The sequence below is a fragment of the Talpa europaea genome, assembly GCF_964194135.1.
Source record: "Talpa europaea genome assembly, chromosome: 12".
In the NCBI taxonomy this organism is placed as follows: Eukaryota; Metazoa; Chordata; class Mammalia; order Eulipotyphla; family Talpidae; genus Talpa; species Talpa europaea.
The window spans coordinates 24,259,600-24,279,365 of NC_140079.1; the positions used below are offsets into that span (position 1 = coordinate 24,259,600).

Sequence of the window (19,766 nt, forward strand, 5' to 3'; positions counted from 1 at the left end):
ACAGAGGAAATTTTGGCAAGTCAAAGATGGTTTTATGCTTAAATTTTCTTTATCATCTCCAGAGCTGAGGTTCTTAACTTTGTTGGGTCAGGGCTCCTCTCTCAAAAAAAGAAAAAAAAAAATACACATACATAAGTGTTTCGTACAATTTCAAAAGGGGACATGGACTCTCCGGAGAGCCGGCACAAGAACCTTAGGTTAAAAAACTCCTCTACACCATGCGGTGCTTCCTCCATGAAAGACTGGAACAGGTATGAGTCAGAAAGCCTAAAATAAGGTAGACTGCATTCATGTCTTAGGTTTTATAAAAGTTTCTAAAAGTCTGGGCCCACCAGTTTCATTATAATTTAACCAGTTGCTCAGTATCATGTTCATTTAGATAAAGCACCATTAATGGTTCCTTTAAAAGGCAAATTAGCTAAATTCTCCTGTTTCTTAAAAGAAATAATTTCTATATAAAAGCATACAAGGATATCAGTTTACTCTTCACAAAAAAGTGACACCTTTCCCCAACCTGCTGGGCAAGAAAATCTTTTTCTGAAGTAGCAATTAAGCAATATTAAATGATGCATTAAGCATGCTGATCCCAATTGTATCGCATCTTACTCCAAAATTCATTAGCTGATTGACTTAAGAGAGGCTGGCTAAATTATCTAAGGTAACTACATCTCAGAATAGGAAAATTCACACATTTATATTAGAAAAAAAGTACAGGAAAGTAAATCTAGGTTTCTTTTCTTAGTGGATGCAAAGGCTGGGCTTTAACATCTTCCTATTTTAACGCTGCCTAAGGACCAAAGGGTCTCAAAGATAGGCAGGGTCACACTGATTCAGTCCTTAACACAATGGGATCAAAGTCTGATCTTGTATTCCACCAAAACTATTCATATTATGGTTAACAATGTCTTCTTAATTTCTAAGAAATGTCCTCAAACTTTGTCCTTAACTTCCTTATTTTCCTGTAGCACCTCATACTCTTCATTACCTATCCAAGTAGCTTCTCTTTCATGACACTTTCTAAATAATACACTAATTTATTGGGGTAAGTGGAGCTGTCCAAGGCGCTCATGGCAAACCAGTCTTCAACTTCTCTAACATGCGGAAATCTGAGTGGAAAAGAACCTTAGAAAGCATTGGTCCAACTTCCTCAGTTAACAAATGAGGAACCGAGGCCCCAAGGTAATTATTCCTTTAAAGAGGGATTTGGCACATAAAAATTACCAAATGCTTCTCACAAAATGTTCTTTCCTAAGAAAGCTATTCCACTAGATTGTAAACTCCATGAAGAAGGGGTTATGTCTGCCTTGTTAGATGTTCCCAGGCCTGGAACAGTGCCTATCGCATAAGGTCTGTCATTATGTGTATTAAATAAATAAATTAATGGTTGCATTTTCAAAGTTGTAAATCACTAGCAAGACAGACTATTCCTTAGGAAATCAGGAAAGTCATATTTTACTACAACAATGGATTATAATTATAAAATCAGTAAATCTAAGGTAGGTAGGACTCCTAAAATCTTTTGTGGAATACAGAAGCAGGAAAGGATCTAAAACATAAATACAGCTGTAATTAGCATAGCAAACTAATTCCTTTGTAATAAAAAGAGGGCTACCTACAGAGAGCAAGACTACTTAAAAAACATCTACCATTCTTGCTTTTTCAGTTTGCTTTGTCTGGAGGAAGGAGTCATCTGCCTAATGAAGATTGGTAGTCCTGTTCCAATCTGGTCTTTTTTATGCCTTACAAATTAAATGAATAAATGAATGAATGAATATTTTAGAATGTAAAGTAGCACTGTCAAAGACAGACAAGGAAAATGACTCAATTGTTTCCTGGATTTTTTAACAGGGTCAAACAGAAGAATGACCACCAGAAACCAAGAGATCTTACCTCTCTGAAGCCTCAGTCTTTGTGGGGAATTGTCCAGGATTGAATTCTATCAGCTTGCACTTCATTCCGAAATCTGGCTATCAACGACTCACTTTCGTGTCTATGACTGGTGTCAGTACTGTCTTCATGAGGGAGAAACTCTTTCACAGAACAAATAATCCAGGAAATTTTGATTCTCAATGAGTATTAGCTCCTAAATGTTTTAGGTTCCTCCATGCTAGTAGCTGAGGGTCTTGCCCAGTCAGATTATGAAGAAAAAACCCTCCAGGAGGACAATTCTAATTATCAAAACCAAATATCTTCCATTGCTCACAAGACCATATTTATTTGACTGTAAAGCTTTTAACCCTATACTTTATCTCATATTGACAGCAACACCATAAAAGCCATACCTAGTAAGCATGGCCATGCTTAAGGACTTCTTTGAGATGTAAGAATCCTTCTAGACACGGAATCCTCAAATGCTTCTCTATTTAGAACAAGACAGGTAAAAAAAATTAATGTATACTGAACTACTCATTTCAGACATAAGCAGTATAAGCAGTTACAGTCACAAATGATAGGCAGATACTACTTCCTCCCCACCTAAAGGGGGGCAAAAATCAGCTGTTGGTGAAGAACTGACGGATTAGTTATTTTCATCCTACTTCATACATCACCTCTGAAGTTGTTAGGTAAGCATTTCTGTTGAATCTTTTTTCAGTATTTCACACCCTGAGCACCATCTCAAAATGGCATTCAAGAATATTAAAAATGTTAACCTTTATTAATAAGTGACAACTAAAAAAGCACAAGAGAATGATCTAAAAAATGTTTCTGATATAGAAGGGGTGAATCACTCATTTTTAAAGGTCTCCCATACAAACACCCTGAATTATACAGTAATTGTTCCATGATCAACCACATCTAAAATTAAGAATTCGCATACACCAAACCCCTCACACAGCTTCATCCTTACCATCCTGCATTGCTTCCCAAATACAAAGGCACTTTCTTCTATTTATGAGATTTGAGTTGAAGAGGGAAACTGCAAAAGCAGGTTCCCCCCTCCACATACACACAAAATAGTAATAAGGTTATGCCTTTCATGTTGACCACATGATTTTCCATTTTGTAGCTATTTTCTTACTAACAGTTACCACCTATAATGCAAAGGTAACTTAAAATACAGTAAAATTAGTACATTTGATGTATCTTGGTTGTAAAAAAAAAAAAAACCACCCTGAATTTGGATAATCTATTCTGGGTACAAATGTTAAGATTCACTCGTTTCCCCCCCCATAAAAAAAAGGGTAAATACTGGGGTATGGCGCAAGGGGTTAAGCACCGCACTATGAAGCAATCCGCAGCCTCTGCAGCACGAGTGGGAGCCCCGAGTGGGAGCCCCGACCTTCCCGCAGCAACCCACATGGCAAAGCAGAGCACTCGTCTCGCCTGCTGCTCCCCTCAGCAGTGTATTTCAGTCAGTCTGCCTGCTCCGTTCCCTGCCCTGTCTCTGGTGAATCCTCTCACCCCACCCCCACCCGCATCTCTGGCCTGTACCCCAGCTCTTGGATGCATAAATAAATCTTTAAAAAAAAGTTTTTTTTAAAAAAAAGGTAAATACTGAATTACTTCAGAAACGTTTTTTTTTTTTTTTGCATTTACATTGCATAAACTACAAGTCATGCATGCAAGACAAGAATGCGCCCTTCTATCCTCACACACCCTTTCCATGAAAAACTTTAAATAAACATGTTGTAACTTTAAGCATCTGCTCTTGGGCAACCTGAATTTGAGAAGTTAGAAATAAATTCAGGCAATCATTTTTTATAGCTCACCCAGCAATTTTTAATATTTTATTCTTCCTTTTAAGAGAACTGCTATAAGTTAATGGCCAAATGAGGAAGTCTGTACCTTTCTACAGAAATCGAACCACTTCCCAATGTGGTCCAATGTCCCAGTCAATGAAGGGAAACCCTAAGTGCCATTTCCTTAGTGCCTACTGGGTGCTGAGATTTGGGAGGCACAGTTTACTTTTATTATTCTAATTTTTACAATAAGGATAAAAGAGAGGATCCCATGAAACAGACTAGGAGACTGAGTGCCAAGAGCTTTACCGGGGAGGCAACACTTGTGCCTGACTGGGAAGAGCAAGACTGGGCAGAGAAACAAGTGGAAGACATGAGCTAATGAGTAAGGCCTCAGTTAATCCTAAAGGGAGGTATAGGAACTTGGAATGGCCCTTCAGTGTTGTCCTGAATTGAGGCAAGAAGGCTGCACTTCGTATTTCGATACTGACCAGTCTCTGGATGCAAGCTCCCACCAGAGAAGGAGCCTAACTTTGGGTGGAGACAGCTCCCTTGAAGGAAGGGAAATTCCTAGGGTAATTTAACCCAAAGCCGTCATCCACAGTGTTTCAGGCAGTGGGAGGGACTGGTGTGTCATTCCTGGAAGAGGGGTCTGTGCAGTGTATATACATGAAGATATAGGCTGCATCCCTATTTAACAGAGAACTAAGACTGAGAAGGGTAAGCACTTATCCCAGGTCACTATGGGAGTGTCTTTGATGTAAATTCATCCTAGGTTTCAACTCCAGGAACTTACATACTGCTCTTCATCAGACACTGGAAAATACAGAAAGTCACGATATTTACCTTTTTGCCATAGCTGCTGAAAAGCTCACCGATCATTTTAATATTTAGCTGAAGTAACCATATTTGCCTGTGTTACTACTATATTCCCTGCATTCTGTTTTATTTCCTGATTCTGTTTTTAGCTTTCTTATATTGACATATTTTTTGCATACTATATATTTAAAACAATGCATTTCATCCGCATCATCTCCAAGGAGAAGAGCATACACACCATTTAGACATCAGGTAGCAATGGCAGGCATAAGATAATGGATACTCTACGGCCTCCTTTGCTAAGCCACATCCTTATCTGCTTCACTACCCAAAGTTAATCCTACTTGGTTCTTCTATAATTCAAACATACTTCCTTTAAAAGGACTTGGCATTCCAATGAATACCATCAATTATTAGAAAGACTTGACTGAATGAATCCACTGCAATGAAAGCTTTATGCTTTGACACCTGTCTTAAATTCTTCTTTAGGACTTCCAAAGCACTGTTTCTCATTCTGTTTCTCATCTGAGAACACCCTGAATTATCTTCAGGAATTATCAGAATTTGTGTTTTCACTTCTCTAAGAAACATGTATAAGCATAATTATGTCCATCTAGGTGCTGCTATGTGATTTTGTTATTGCATTTCTGACTTTATAATCAAATTGTTGCCACAATATTACCTTAAAATTCAATAACGATGGGTTGATGATGCAGAAGGAGGCAATATAACCAAGTAACTAAGGGCATGGAGTTCTGGAGTCAGACTATGTAGTCTAGTTTCACCACCTGCTAGCATTGTGACATTAGACATATTACTCTCTCTGTGCCTCCATTTCTCCATCTATAAGGTGGAACTAGTACTAGTAACTCCAACATAGATATGTTGTCAACTTAAAAAAAAAAAAGCACATACAGCATTGAAACAGTATCTGCCTAATAGCTTGCATTGGCAACTGTTAGCCATTATTAATACAAAAATGATAGTCTCACCATATGGAGACCAAGGTGACTTAGAAGTAAAGATTAGTTCAACTAGAGAAAAGCAGTAGCAGCCAAGTCATATCACAAAGCACATGGTGGGCATAACAAAAGAACCTTACAACTCAATATCAGAATCTTATTGGAAATGAGTTTTAACTAAAACACATCATTCAATAATAAAGGGATGCTAACTTGGCTTTTTGAATTTAGTTTTATTAGTACCTAAAGTGTTTCATTAGGTTGTTTTTGTTTGATAACACAAGAGATCTGTAAGTAGAAGAAATTATAGATTTATTTAGGTTAAATATTAAATAACATTGCTTTTGCTCACAAATTGAAGTTTCAGAAACATGTTTTATCATCACAGCTTCAACTTTTTGCTCATATTTCCTGTAAATGCCAATCATTTCACCATTTTCTAAAGTTTATGGCCTTAGCAAGAATGTGGTGACTAACCCAATGACAAAAAAAAAAGGAGTAAAAAGGAATCCTAACTCCCCATCCAGAGTAAGGACTAAGTCTCACTCATGGGGCAATCTGTTTACAGGAAGCAAGGAGGCAGGCAAAAATCCAGCATGAATCGTGTAAGCATGAATTACCCATGTGTTTTCTTGAAGTTCAATAGAACGAAAAGCATGTAGTCCTCTCATTCTCTTTGGTGTATGGAAATTCACTGGAATTAAAATCTGAACAGATCAGATCCACTGTCACTTTTTGGAAATTACAAAAAATGTTCATGGCTATCCGGTTGTGCTATAATGAAGACATTAAAATGCTTCCCTTGATTTGCCCTCTTAATTTGGTGATGTGGTTTCAATTCCTCATTTAAAGAAAAAAATATGGGGGCCTCCCCGGTGGTGCAGTGGTTGAGCGCTGGGTTGCAAAGCTGCCTGCAGCCTCTGCAGCGCCGGTTCGATCCCCGGCTGCTCCCCAGCCACCGGAGGAGGGTCCCACATGGCGCGCAGACCTCTCCTGCCGCCCACTGCTCCCCTCAGCAGTGTACTTCAGTCCTTCTGCCTGTTCTGCTCCCCGCTCTGGCTCTGGTGAATTCTCTCACCCTCCCGCGCTTCTGACTGTACCCAGTGCTTGTATAAATAAATGAATCTTGAAAAAAAAAAAAAAAAGAAAGAAAAAAATATTATTTGACATTGTTCTCAAATTGGCATGTATCTCAGCTAACTATTAACCATGTTTCTTAATTTGCACAAGAAAACTTCTGGTACCTGGTTTTGCTTAAGATTGACCTTTCAGGACACATTACCTAACGACTCGATGAATACTAACAGTGCTGCACTTGCTCCTAGGTGGGGCAAATCTCAAGTGACAACTGGACATGCCACAATCAAAAGGCATACTATGAAATCAAGTAAGTCATTCTTAATATAGCAAAGACAAATACATGTCTATTTTTAGGTACAATGAAATGTAAAGAGCTCAGACTTTCAAAAGTCAATAATAAGGCTGATATTAAGGAAAAGCATGTTTATGGGGCTGATATGAAGGAATAGATTATTTGAGGGTATTAGCTATTTTGAATTACTTACTTTAAATATCATTCCCTGCCCAAATATAAGCTTTTTGAGGCAGGGTTTTTTTTTTCCCTTCCAGGTTTCTTCACTGATGTATCCCAGCATCTAAATTATGCCTACCATATAGAAGTAGCCCAATAGATTTTTGGTGAGTGGATGAATGAAGGAACAAATGAATGAATAAAAATTCCTTAAAATTGTTTATGATAGTAGAGAGGTCAAAGAGAAAGTCAAGGCACTTCTGACCTATCATACGCTTCCTTTTAATTCATAAACCAGTCCTTTCCATTTAGAGAAAAGTATTTGCAAATTTAAAACAATAATAATAAAAGCAGTTTTTGGTAGATATTAACTTTATTTATTAATATCAATTACAAACAATTAACTTTTTCAGATAAATGAAGTAAGCTGAAGGTAGATAATAGACAATATTTTGAGTTTCAAAAAGTGAAGCTAATACAACAAGACAGTATTTACACAGGCTGAAAAAATGCAACTAGAAAACAGATCTAAGTAAATAACTTCCATTCTAGCGTGTCAACTTATACTGAAGTACTATTTGGTAGCTCAAAATATGTAATTTATGAATACAGCCAAGAATACATGGATAAAAATAAAGCAATGGCTGTTATTCCTAAAATCTCAGAGAATAAACACAGGTTTGTAGTTTACTAAGGAATAACACATCCCACTAAGTGTCAATATAATGCTAACTTGATTAGTGCCAGAAAAAGAAAAAAGTATTTCCATTGCCTCTCAAGGACTCTCTCAACTACACATAGGTAAGAATTACACAAATATAAATACATACCTGTTTTTCCCAATATGCAGTTTTTAATTACTCAGAACAATGGGGGTGGGGAGGAGGGACTCCTCATAGATTACAAACTCCAGATCATTTGTAACATATACACAGGAGGCAGAATCATTAAGCATTCACCCCGAACACTGAATGAAGTCTGTGCAATGGTGATGAGGTGGCAGAACACACTGCATGATTCCCACAACTAAACAAAATGAAAGAGTACCTAAATAATCAGTGCAAGTCTAACAATTAGTGGTTTAAAGACTAATGCTCTTTATGGTACCAGTCTTTGGTTTTGAAACTGAAGAAGTCTTTTCTCCCATTTTCAAATATTTTTTTAAACATTACATAGAAATAACCCATCAAAGGAGAAAAAACTGCTCTCCTACTTCAACCTACTAATAGGAGCATACTTCAGAATATTTGCAGGGCAATTAACATTTGGCATCTCTGATAAATGTCAGAAAAATCAAGAAAATCATGGGAAGCAGGATCATCACTTCTGAAGATTGGGGAGCAGGTCAGAATCCAAGAGTGTACGTAAAATAACCCAGAAGTAACAAAGACAAGATTGTACTAAAATGATGTTTTACGGCCTCCCCGGTGGTGCAGTGGTTGAGCACTGGGTTGTGAAGCTGCCCACAGCCTCTGCAGGACCAGTTCGATCCCCTGGACGCCGGGCGAGGGTCCCACATGGCGCACAGACCTCTCCTGCCGCCCACTGCTCCCCTCAGCAGTGTATTTCATCAGTCTGCCTGTTCTGCTCTCCACTCTGGCTCTGGTGAATTCTCTCACCCTCCCGCGCTTCTGACTGTACCCAGTGCTTGTATAAATGAATGAATGAATGAATGAATGAATGAATGAATAAATCTTTTTTTTTTTTTTTTTAGAGGCATGCTTTATTTATTTGTTTGCTGGTTTGTTTGTTTGTTTTTTTTTTTTGTTTATACATGCACTGGGTACAGTTAGAAGTGCGGGAGGGTGAGAGAATTCACCAGAGCCAGAGCGGGGAGCAGAGCAGGCAGAAGGACCGAAGTACACTGCTGAGGGGAGCAGCGGGCGGCAGGAGAGGTCTGCGCGCCATGTGGGACCCTCCTCCGGTGGCTGGGGAGCAGCCGGGGATCGAACCGGCGCCGCAGAGGCTGCGGGCAGCTTCGCAACCCAGCGCTCAACCGCTGCGCCACCGGGGAGGCCCATGAATAAATCTTTTTAAAAAATAAAATAAAATGGTGTTTTAGCTGGATCTCAACAGGCTCAAGAAACAACCCCCAAAACTTAAAAGAGTGTTGTGATGATCATTCAGGGCTACAAAATAGAATCCTTTGTATATGTTGCAGAGGAATAGTGACTTACATGACAGGTAAGATTTAACAAATCCTATAAACTAAAATTTTAATATTCTCCATATAGTCCCACTGGTTTGGATACATTTGAAACCTATTCTATTTTTTACTGCCACTGTTTTATGTCACCTCACGTCTAACTTACTGCAATTAGCTCCTAAACGATCTTAGTGCTTCCAGTCTTAACCTTTCCAATTCACTTTCCACCCGACAGTTCTAGAACCTAAGACTAACCGTGTCACTCCTCAGTTTAAAATCACTTTGATCAGGATAAAGTCCACACTCGTTAGCACATCATCTGATCTCTTGCTTTCATCTCTAGTCTCATTTCTTACAACTTCCCACCTCTTCCCTCTAATAGCTTCAGCTATCATGACTATCTGGGATAGGACATGTTCTAAATTAATGCATTTTATGGAGTTTTGATACTGTTAAATCTAAAAAGAACACAATGATGGAAAAAATTGACCTCACTTCGAAATTTTCTAATCTTTTATCTAACTTCAGGTTATGGCCATCAGTGGGTTAGATGATCAGTTTTAGTTGGCTGTGAGCACCTTTCTAAACACCCCAAGTGGTAGATGAGACAATGCAGAGGCAAATAGACTTTTCTGGTGAAGAGGACCTAGGGGTGCCCAGAGGGTAGCTAGGGATTTAGGGGGTCTCTGGAGAGCTGGTACAGGTGGGAGGAATCCAGGTGAGCTATAGTTGAAGATTGCTAGTTACAGGAGGGGTAAGCCAAGCTCCTGGGCACAATGCACATGCTAATAATGGGACAGGGGTGATCTGCCACAGCACGTGTTGGCGTATATCCATGGGGCCACCAAAGCAAACTTGGCAAATCCCTAGTCTATTCCATGTCCTCCCAGAATATCCCCCTGAAGCTACAGGGCCCCCCAGGAGAGACTTTGGGTCCTACTACTGTTCTGTGAATGTGCAAGACAGGGACCACTGCAACAGTCAAACTTTAGAATTTAATGTTCTGCGTAATTGAGAAGCCCATACCTTCCAACAGCCGGCACCCTGTGGGGAGATCAGGTCTATGGAGTGACAGAAGGGTATGGGGGTGGGGGAGATCTGTTATTCCCTTGGGTATATGGAGACTAATGTGATCCTCAGTTGCCAATCTCCAAGGAGTAAGGCTACTACCCAAAACCAGTGAACATGCCACCGCCACTGGGTTTAGTTTCTGGAGACCCAGAAACTGTGGCTGGGGTAGGGGGAAGATGAGAGGCACCAGAGGGACTGCTGTGAAAAGAGGCAATGCTGGGCCTCCCCTGGTGGAGCAGCAGTTGAGGGCTGGGCTCCAAAGCTGCCCATAGCCTCTGCAGCACCAGTTAGATCCCTGGCCGCCAGCAAGGGTCCCACATGGCAAGCAGACTTCTCCTGCCGTGCCCGCTGCTCCCCTCAGCAGTGTAATTCGTCAGTCTGCCTGTTCTGTTCCCTGCTCTGGCTCTGGTGAATTCTCTCACCCTCCCACACTTCTGACTGTACCCAGTGCTTGTATAAATAAATAAATGAATCTTTAAAAAAAAAAATAGGAAATGCTGAAAAGTACTGGTGACAAGGAAGAGGGAAGGGGGAAGGGGAAAAGAGGGCCTAATGTTTGTGAGGCATTGTGTTGGGTGCTTCCCGTGCTGTATACTAGTTCACTGAAGAGGACATATGCTGAGGGGTTCTGAAGCAGAATTATCTGTGTTCCAACAGAACATACCAAAACATACCACATGTAGTTAAGTGTGGTGTCGCCACGCAAGACAAATGAGTTAATATTTGTAAAGCACTTGGAAAGTCTGTGGCACACAGTTAGATGCTCCACAAGTGCTAACTATAGTCATTATTATTTTGTGAAATCTGTTTCAGCTATACATGTATTATGTTAGTGCCAGTATGCAAGGTAAAAATATATTTATTCTTATTTCATGTTCAAAAAGATGCATTACTTTGGTTTTCTTTCCATAACACAAATTAAGGAATGGGATATATAATGGATATTTACACAACTACAACTCAACGCCATAAAGTTACTTATCTAAATTTATAACACATAAATCATCTAAAATTGTGACTTTCACTACCCAGTTATCCCAAAACTACTTGGTTCTTTTTGACACCACTCTCTAGTCATTCATAGCTTCAAAGACCTTTACCAAATGTCATGCACTATGGCAAACTGTTCTTCAATTAAAAAGCATGACTTTTTAAGCAGCTGATCACGATAATTTCTTTGGAACTGTACTGTTTGGATGCTTCTAATTTTGGACTCTTGAACAAAGTATATTTTACTGTATTTGCAGTCTGCATCATTCATTCTAGGTTATGCTGCCTCTGCTTTCACACAAGGCTTTTACACCCTTCTGTTCAAATCAGTACCACTTTTCCCTTCAGCATCCACCTCTCAAGGGCCTAAGATGACATGCCCTCCCTTGTGTGCCTGTGGCACCATGAGTTTAACATCAAGACAATACACATACCGTGCTCCTATACTGTAACCAGGGCACTGCAGTCTGCCTCCTTCACTGGAAGGAGACATCCTGAAGGTAAGTGAGGCACTGCTCTATTTCTAGGGCCTTCCACAGAAGGCACTCAAATATTTGTTCATCAGTAATAAAAAAATTAAGTCCTTATTTCAAACCTGGGTACTTAAAGAAACCCTGTAATCAGTCAGTCAGATGAGTCATACGAAAGGAATGGGCAAGATCTCCAAATCCTCCTCCAGATGCCTGGTCAAGCTCCGAAAGTTAAAAGCTCCATGCCTTTCCCCGGGATTCCTAAGGACAGTGCAATTCAAGAGCCCAGTCTCATGATGTCAGTCAAGACAGTCAACAAAATCATGAGTTCTAAAGCAGGGGTCTTCAACAAGGGTACCATATGCCTTCTTTAATGACTGATCAAGGTACCTTAAAACCTTAGGTTTAAGGTATCAAAGTACCTTAAAACCTGTCATTCCCAGTCTTGAATATATTTTTTTAGATGTGAAACTTTGCCCCTAAGTTTAGAAAACTAAAGCAACAGAATGTAGTGATACTGTTTATTTTACAGGTAAGTGGAATACTGGCTGATCATTAACATTTTCAGATAGATTTGATAAAAAAAAAAAAAAATCCAAAGATAAGAATATTGGATAGGGAGCCTCCCTGGTGGCGCAGGGGGTTGGGACACAACCTATGAAGCAGTCCATAGCCTGTGCAACACGAGTTTGATCCCAGGCCGGCAAGGGAGCAACCCACATGGCAAAGGAGACTTTTCCCGACTCCTCCTGACTCATCCACTGCTCCCCTCAGCAGTGTGTTTCAGTCAATCTGCCTGTTCTGTTCCCGGCTTTGTCTTGGTGAGTCCTCTCAACCCACACGCCCCTGGTCTGTACCCCAGCTCTTGTACGCATAAATAAACCTTTGGAAAAAAAAAATCTTGGGTAGATTTTCCAGATTCAGAGTATATTAGTCAATAAATTTTATAGCCAATCCCTATCTTATTCATCTCATTCTAGATTTAATATTTCCTATAGCCTGAAAAATTCTAAACATGATGAAATATTTTAATGTCAGCTTAAAAATGTTCAAGAGTATACATGGACTTCAAAACTCCTTGAGGGATTACATTTACGCATATTATTTCAAAATTGTTCATACCAGGCCTCCCTGGTGGCACAGGGATTAAAGACAGCACTATCAAGCTATTCTGAGGCACTGCAACATGAGTTTGATGACTCCCAGCCAGGGAACTAACCTACACGGAGCAGCAGACCTCTCCTGTCTCTCCCACTGCTCCCCTCAGCAGTGTATTTCAGTAGATCTGCCCGTTCAGTCCCCCACTCTGTCACTAGTGAATCCTCACTCCCTGTGCCTCTGGCCTACACCCTAGTTCTTGTATGAATAAATAAATTAATCTTTTTTAAAAAGTGTTCATACCAACAGTTACTGGCCACCTGTGGCTATTTAAATTTAAATTACAATGGATTAAAATTTTAAATTCCGTTTCACAGTCACACTAGCCACATGTCAAGAGCTTGATGGTCGCCTGTGGCTGAAGACTACTGCACAGTGACTGTTGGACAGTGCAGACAACAGAACACACTAAGTTCCATTGATCAGAATTGTCCTAGAGAACCAAGAATATGACACTGCTTGGCCCAGTCAACTGAGGTTATACTATTTTATTCCTTGCATTAAAAGCTCTTTTCTCCTATGATGATGGACCATTTGTCTTGACTTCTTTTTTTGTTTGTTTAAAGATTTATTTTAAAGATTTATTTTATTGATACAAGAACCGGAGTACAGGCCAGAGGTGCGGGAAGGTGAGAGGATTCACCAGAGACAGAGCAGGGAGCAGAACAGGCAGAATGAAATACACTGCTGAGGGGAGCAGCGGGTGAGACAGGAGAGGTCTGCCTCGCCATGTGGGTTTCTCCCTGGCAGGCCGGGGATCGAACTCGCGCAGCAGAGGCTGTGGGTTGCTTCATAGTGCAGTGCTTAACCCCTTGTGCCACCAAGGACGCCCTTCATTCACAGTTTTAACATGGGGATGTTCAAGCTCTTACCTCCAAAAGTGCAAGCCTAATATAAATGTATGGCCGGGTAGTCCAAGCTGGTCTAAGATTTAAGACACACACCAAGCCTGTCAGATTCACAAGACGACAAGAAAACTAGAGCACACAAGCTGTCGGTGACATTGGCCTGGTAACAACAGAAACTGAATATGTACAAGATGGAAGGAAACAAATGTGACAATCCTTTTATGAACTATTTGAGTGCTATGTCATATTTCTTGGAAATCTTTCAATGATAATAATGCAGAGGAAAGTGTCATCTGCAAACACCAGAGAAAAGTTCTCAGAGGTGGGCAGATTCTATCAAAATATTTATATGGGGTACATAGCTTTTGGCTCCAGTTGTCTTTGTTCTGTGTTGATTCTCACAAACAAATACCAGCAGGGTTGATAGCTAAAATGAAAGACCAAATATATTACATTTTGATTTGTTTGCTAAAATATAAAACCTGTTCCAAAAATTATGACAATTACTGAATGTAACTAAGCAATATTCATTGCTAAGCAAATACTGATGAATATAGCTAAGTCATTTTGTATGCCAAGCAGAAGACTCCCTACCACTTTTTAATTTATCTGATGAACAACCAGAATTATCCAGCAAAGATGGATTTTTCAGGTCACATAATCACCTTGCATTTCATCTTGAGGCAAAACTAGAAGTACACATCTGTTTCAAAGACATAAAGCCAACTCTCAAGAGGCAAATTTTTGGAGAACACCCAAAATTATGGGACTTGAGAATGAGTTTTGCAGTGCATCAGATTAACTGACTGAAGTGTGAATACAGCATCTGGCTCAGCAGTGAATGTTTTCATGAGTTCCAAGTCTAGATAGATCTTTCAACTACTATAGTATAGAGATCTCTCCCTCCTTTGAAGCCATCACACTTACTGTCAGCTTTAGTCATCTGACAATCAAGTACTGCATCTCATACCATCCCTTGTGTAGTCTTGTACAGCTTTTTAACTCTTTGATGTATGTATACAACTTCAACTGCACTGTAAGCTCTGGAATTATATATTGCAGTCCTTTTATCTATTTTAACACCCAACAGATAGCTCTGCACACAGTAAGTGCACACAATAAAGTATTTGGTGAAGGAAGACATGAAGACAAAGCCTATAGAAAAGGAGAAAAATCATATAATAACTAGATAGAAAACCACCTACATTTGTTTATCTGACTCCAAAATTAGACTGGAATTGCTAACAAACAATGTTTCTTCTGGAAAACAAACAAAAGGCACAAAACTTCAGAACTATATAATAATCTGTGTGCCAAGGCAGCCTCAAACACATTCATTTTATCCAAATACCAATATCACATCAGACTTCAAAATTAAACTGTGAAACAATAAACAAATGTTTTTATCTAACCTTAAGTTAAAATCCTGTGTATTTCAAAATATACACATTCAATTGGATACTATTTAGAAATAGTACTTCAGCAGCAAAGTCCAAGAGTTAGTGATTCGATTTCAATATTTTCATATGTTAGTATTTTCACTGCATAGCCAAGACAACTGCAGCTGAAGTTAAGTGGCATGCTTTAAGATTATTCCAAAAGGCGGTCAGGGAAGAGGTTGATATGAGACTGCTTGGCAAGTAAGAACAATGAGATGAAGGCTGCTCTATCAACATGTTCAAACTATCTGATTAAGGGAAAGTATAGAAAAGGTGAAGATACTATAGATCTCTTCCCTTCTTTCAAACTTAGAAGAAATTATGTACTAAGTTTTCAGAAATGAATTTTGACAGGTACTTCAAATGTGTGAGACTAGAAATATAATTGGCTCACATGGTGTTCCTCCATGAGCCTCTGGTAGTATATAAGAAGTTCCTCCAAGCCCACATCTTACTGTACTACTTTGTTTCTAGTTTGTAAAATCTAAAGCAATCTAAATCTAACAGATTACTGACTATTTTTTTGCAAATCTCATCAACAGAATAAAGGGAAAGAGATTTCTGAATTGCTAATTCCAAAGCTGCGTTTCTGAAACTGGGATTTAAAGATTTGCTTTCAGGGGGGGGTTCAGATTCTCTGAGAAATTTTTTAAGATTTATTTTATTTATGCATACAATAGCTGGGGTGTAGGTCAGAGATGTGGGGGGTAAGAGGATTCATGAGCGACAGAGTGGGGAGCAGAACAGGTGGATCTACTGAAATACACTGCTGAAGGGAGCAGCAGGCAAGAGGAGTCATACTTGAACTCCTGCTGCTGCATGGGCTGCTGACAGCTTCATAATGGTGTAACTTAACCCCTCTCACCACCAGGGAGGTTCCCTCTGAGATTTTTTTTAAGGTTGTGTTCTTATTTTCATAAACAGAATCTGGATTACTTGTCATCCATCTCATAACCACAAGGAGGGGGGGTTTCAACAACCACATTTGCTTTTTGCCTTAAATTACATAAAGGTTCCTAAAGTGACAAAAAGTTGTTTTCAATGCAGTATTTTTCAAATTGAGTCCATGTTTTTGGGTTTGAATTTGAGTAACAATGCTCGAGATTAGTATACTTTGAAAAATTCTCCTACATTCTGTTTAATTTGGTGAACTTGATATGTATGTATCAGTGCCTACTATGTGCTGCACTGGAGATACAGAAGTGAATAGGAGCCATCACAACTTGTCATTCTAGCAGGGAAGACCAACACTGTTAATGAAGTCTTTGCTTCCTTAATGGAAATCACTCAAGGAATAGAGCACTTAATGGGGAAAAAAGTGATCTGCCCTCCTTGTCAACTGCTACTGTGGACCAGAGAACCTATCAGCATTCAAATATCCTCAAAACATCCTAAGAGCCTGAGGTCAGTTTGGAGAAAGGTAAAATTATCCCCTTTTTAAAATTCTTCAGAAAAGCTCAATCTCCCTTCCTTGCTTTGCGTTATTATTCTCACAAGTGGACAAAGAGGCAACCCAACTAGACTGTTTCTGGTCTTTTCAGAAATAATTTTAGGGATTTATATTCTGTGAGGTTTTGACATCACAACATTTTTTCCCCTGGATTGGGAAATTTCTATGGACAAAAACTGGTCAAGTTAAAACAGTTACAGAAGTCTAAGGCACACAATTAAACTCAGGAAAAGTTAATGGATAGATACATAGCAAAAATTCTCCCTCCCCCCAATTTTAACAGTGATCTTAAATAAAGCAATGAGTAAACTCCAGAAAACAGTGGCTACTACAAACTACTACTTTAATTCTGTCTATAAGATACTATTTTAACATCCTTATTTAAAAAAAAAAAAGGCAGCTTAAGAAGACCCAAAGGTACATAGTACCTAGTACCATATGAACCAATTTAATTTTGTAATTAAGAAATGGGTACCAAATTACTTGCTCTATAGTCAGTAGATTTGAAATATCTTAGTTTCTGGACCAAATTCTCTATTTGACCCCACTGGAGTCAAGATCTCTGAAACTTTGGAGCGTTCGCCTCCTCTAGGGTAATTATGATCATTCTTACTGGGTTTCCACTCCCTTCTCCAAAGAGTTCAGGAAAAATTGCCATCCTTATGAGAAAAGAAGTGCACAGACACCATGACTACGAGCAAGAAGTAGTTCAGTGAAAACTGGGAGAAAGAAGCCTATGTGAATCTTTTAGCAGAAACTGGGATGAAGACACTAGCTTAACTAAAAAATAACGCTAATAACAACTCCCTATCTGCCAATAACACAAATCTGAATGCCTGGATCAAGTCAGTAGAAACAGCAAAATGATAACCCGGCTGACAGTAACATTTCTGGCCCAAATGAAGCCTCTGTATTTCAACATTCAGCTACACAAGGACAGCCAGATGCACACTGAGAGCTTTACTTGTCACCACATCCGGCACGATAACTAAAGCAGTGGAAAAATGCCTTCCATGAAGGAGCTTCATCAAGACACACAGCAGGGCCTCAAGCCAATCTTAACTCTGGAGGCAGCCACACTCCAAATTCCAGACCAACTCTCAGCCAGGCGAACTTTAATCGTGCCCCTAACTCCAAGGGAACAGAGCATTGTCTGCCTACAATCCAGCCTCTCCAATTCTCCAAAGCATCTCAAGCCTCACCCGTCCTTCGGAGCTCAAGTTAGAAGCAAGGCGACTGACACAAAGGCCAGTCGTTTCCGAAGGCGCATGTTCCTACGGCCCTGCCACTGCCACTCACTGCAAATTCCTCAACTGGGGGCTCACCGGTCCCCTCCTCTACCCTTCCTCGACGCCGTCCGGCCGGTAAGCCTCAGCCTGGGCGCCCCTCCGCCAGGAACAAAGCGAGGGGCCCCGGCGGTGGGGGCGCGAGGCGCCAGCGGCACCCTGGCCGCCGCACGACGCACAATGCGAACTACCAACTTCAGAGCGCAGGAATACTATTCCCTCAATTGGCAAGAAAGAGGGGCGGCGGCAGGCACGCCCAACTTCAAACTCAGGAAACCTACGGGCTGGCGGCCATCTGGAAAAAAAACCCCTTCCCAGGGAGAGAAGAAAAAGGCGGAGGAGATGCGGATCGCCCACCGGGCCCCGGAGGGGAGCCCTGCGCTCGGACCGGCCCCCGCCCCCGAGGCCCGCTTCCCCGCCTTCTCTCTGCCACAGGTTCGCGGCCCCAGGCCGGGCGGCCGGTTACCTTGATGCGCTCCCGGCACTGGGACGGGGTCCGCTCGTAGCCCAGCTCGGCCAGGGCCCGGGACACGCGCTCGTACATGGCCGGCCCGGGGGCCTTGCTGCCGAACACCGTGCCGGCTCCCTCCAGCTGCTGGTACCGCGCCTCCACCAGCCGCTCGTTGCCCCACACTGCGATGAGCGCGTTCGTCTCGGCCGGCGTCCACGACATGCCCCGGCAGGCGGCGGCGGCGGCTGCCGCAGCCCCGCCACCGCCGCCACCAGGGGAGAAGGAGACCGAGGACGAGGCGGCGCTGCGGCCCCCCAGCCCCAGCCCGAGACCCCCGGACGCCGCTGCCCCCGAGCCCGCGGCGCTGCCCGGCCCGAGCGGGGAGGCGCCCCGAGGCGTGGAAGGGTCGGACAGCGATGGATTTCCGTCGCTCAGGCCGCCAGGAGACGCCGGGGAGAGCACCTCCATCTTCGGGATTTTTAGCGGCGAGTTGGCGGGCAGCTCCGAGCCACAGGGCGCAGCCATCTTCCAAGCGGCCGCCGCTGCACCGCCCGGAAGTGACGCGCCCGCGCATCCGGCCGCCGCGGGCTCCGGGGCTGCCCTCGGGCCTGGCTCGCCCGGGCGCGGGCGCGGGGGGGCCCCGGCGGCGGCGCGGACACCGCCCGCGCCTCCCGGCCGTTCTCCGCGGGCCCGGCCGCGCCGCCCGCCCCTCTCCCGGGGCGAGGGCCGGGGGTGAGGCGCGCCGAAGGCCCGAGCTGAGGAGAAGGGTGGGGGCATGAGGGCGCCGGCGTGAGGAACAGATTGGAGCCTTCCCACTTCCTCTCCAATCTCAGCCCCCGGGAGGCGGGGGGAGGCCCGCGAGGGGGCCCGGAGTTAAGGAGGACTTGACCATTGCGCTCGCTCGCGCGCCTTCTCCCGGCGCTCTGCTCTCCGCCCTCTCCGCCGGCCTCGGGCGCGGGCTGACGTCCAGGGCGGAAACCTGGGAAGCGGCGCCGGGGAGGGCCGGGAAGGCGCCCCGGCTGAGGGGGCTGCGTTTCTGCGGGAGGCTTTAAAAAGCGGCCGTGGACCAGCGCTGTCGCTTTTCTAGAAACGCTGGGGCGTTGTTTCCAAAGAACAGCAATTACTGATTCCAGTTGGGATCCGTTTTCCAGTTTATTTAGTTTGGATGGGTGCGAAGGTTTGCAGAAGGATTAGATGGCATTGCGTTGGCACCGTTTTCTGCGGCTTAAGTCTGTGCCAACTGCAGAGCCCAGCAGAAAAGTTTCAGTGCCATTCTTCGGCCTCCTAATTGGGAAGTTGTAACTGCTTGCCCGGTATTTTTTAGACGCTAGAGTCTAGAAAAAGATTAAAAATAAGACTGTCGGGGCCTCCCTGGTGGTGCAAGGGGTTAAGCGCCGCACTATGAAGCAATCCGCAGTCTCTGCAGCACGGGTTCGATCCCTGGCCATCCCTGGCCGGCCAGGGA

At 42.4% G+C, this 19,766-nt stretch overlaps 1 protein-coding gene across 2 annotated transcripts in view; it reads right to left on the bottom strand.

Moving 5' to 3' along the window:
• Positions 1-19,078, bottom strand: part of MSANTD2 (Myb/SANT DNA binding domain containing 2) — a gene marked incomplete at both ends in the record, with an annotated part of 29,972 nt that extends 10,894 nt beyond the window's left edge. For both annotated transcript variants that reach the window (XM_084251267.1, XM_084251266.1), the window contains one exon: positions 18,317-19,078. In XM_084251267.1, coding sequence (XP_084107393.1) covers positions 18,317-19,078 — 762 coding nt within the window. The remainder of the gene's footprint in view (positions 1-18,316) is intronic.
• Positions 19,079-19,766: the final 688 nt, after the last annotated feature.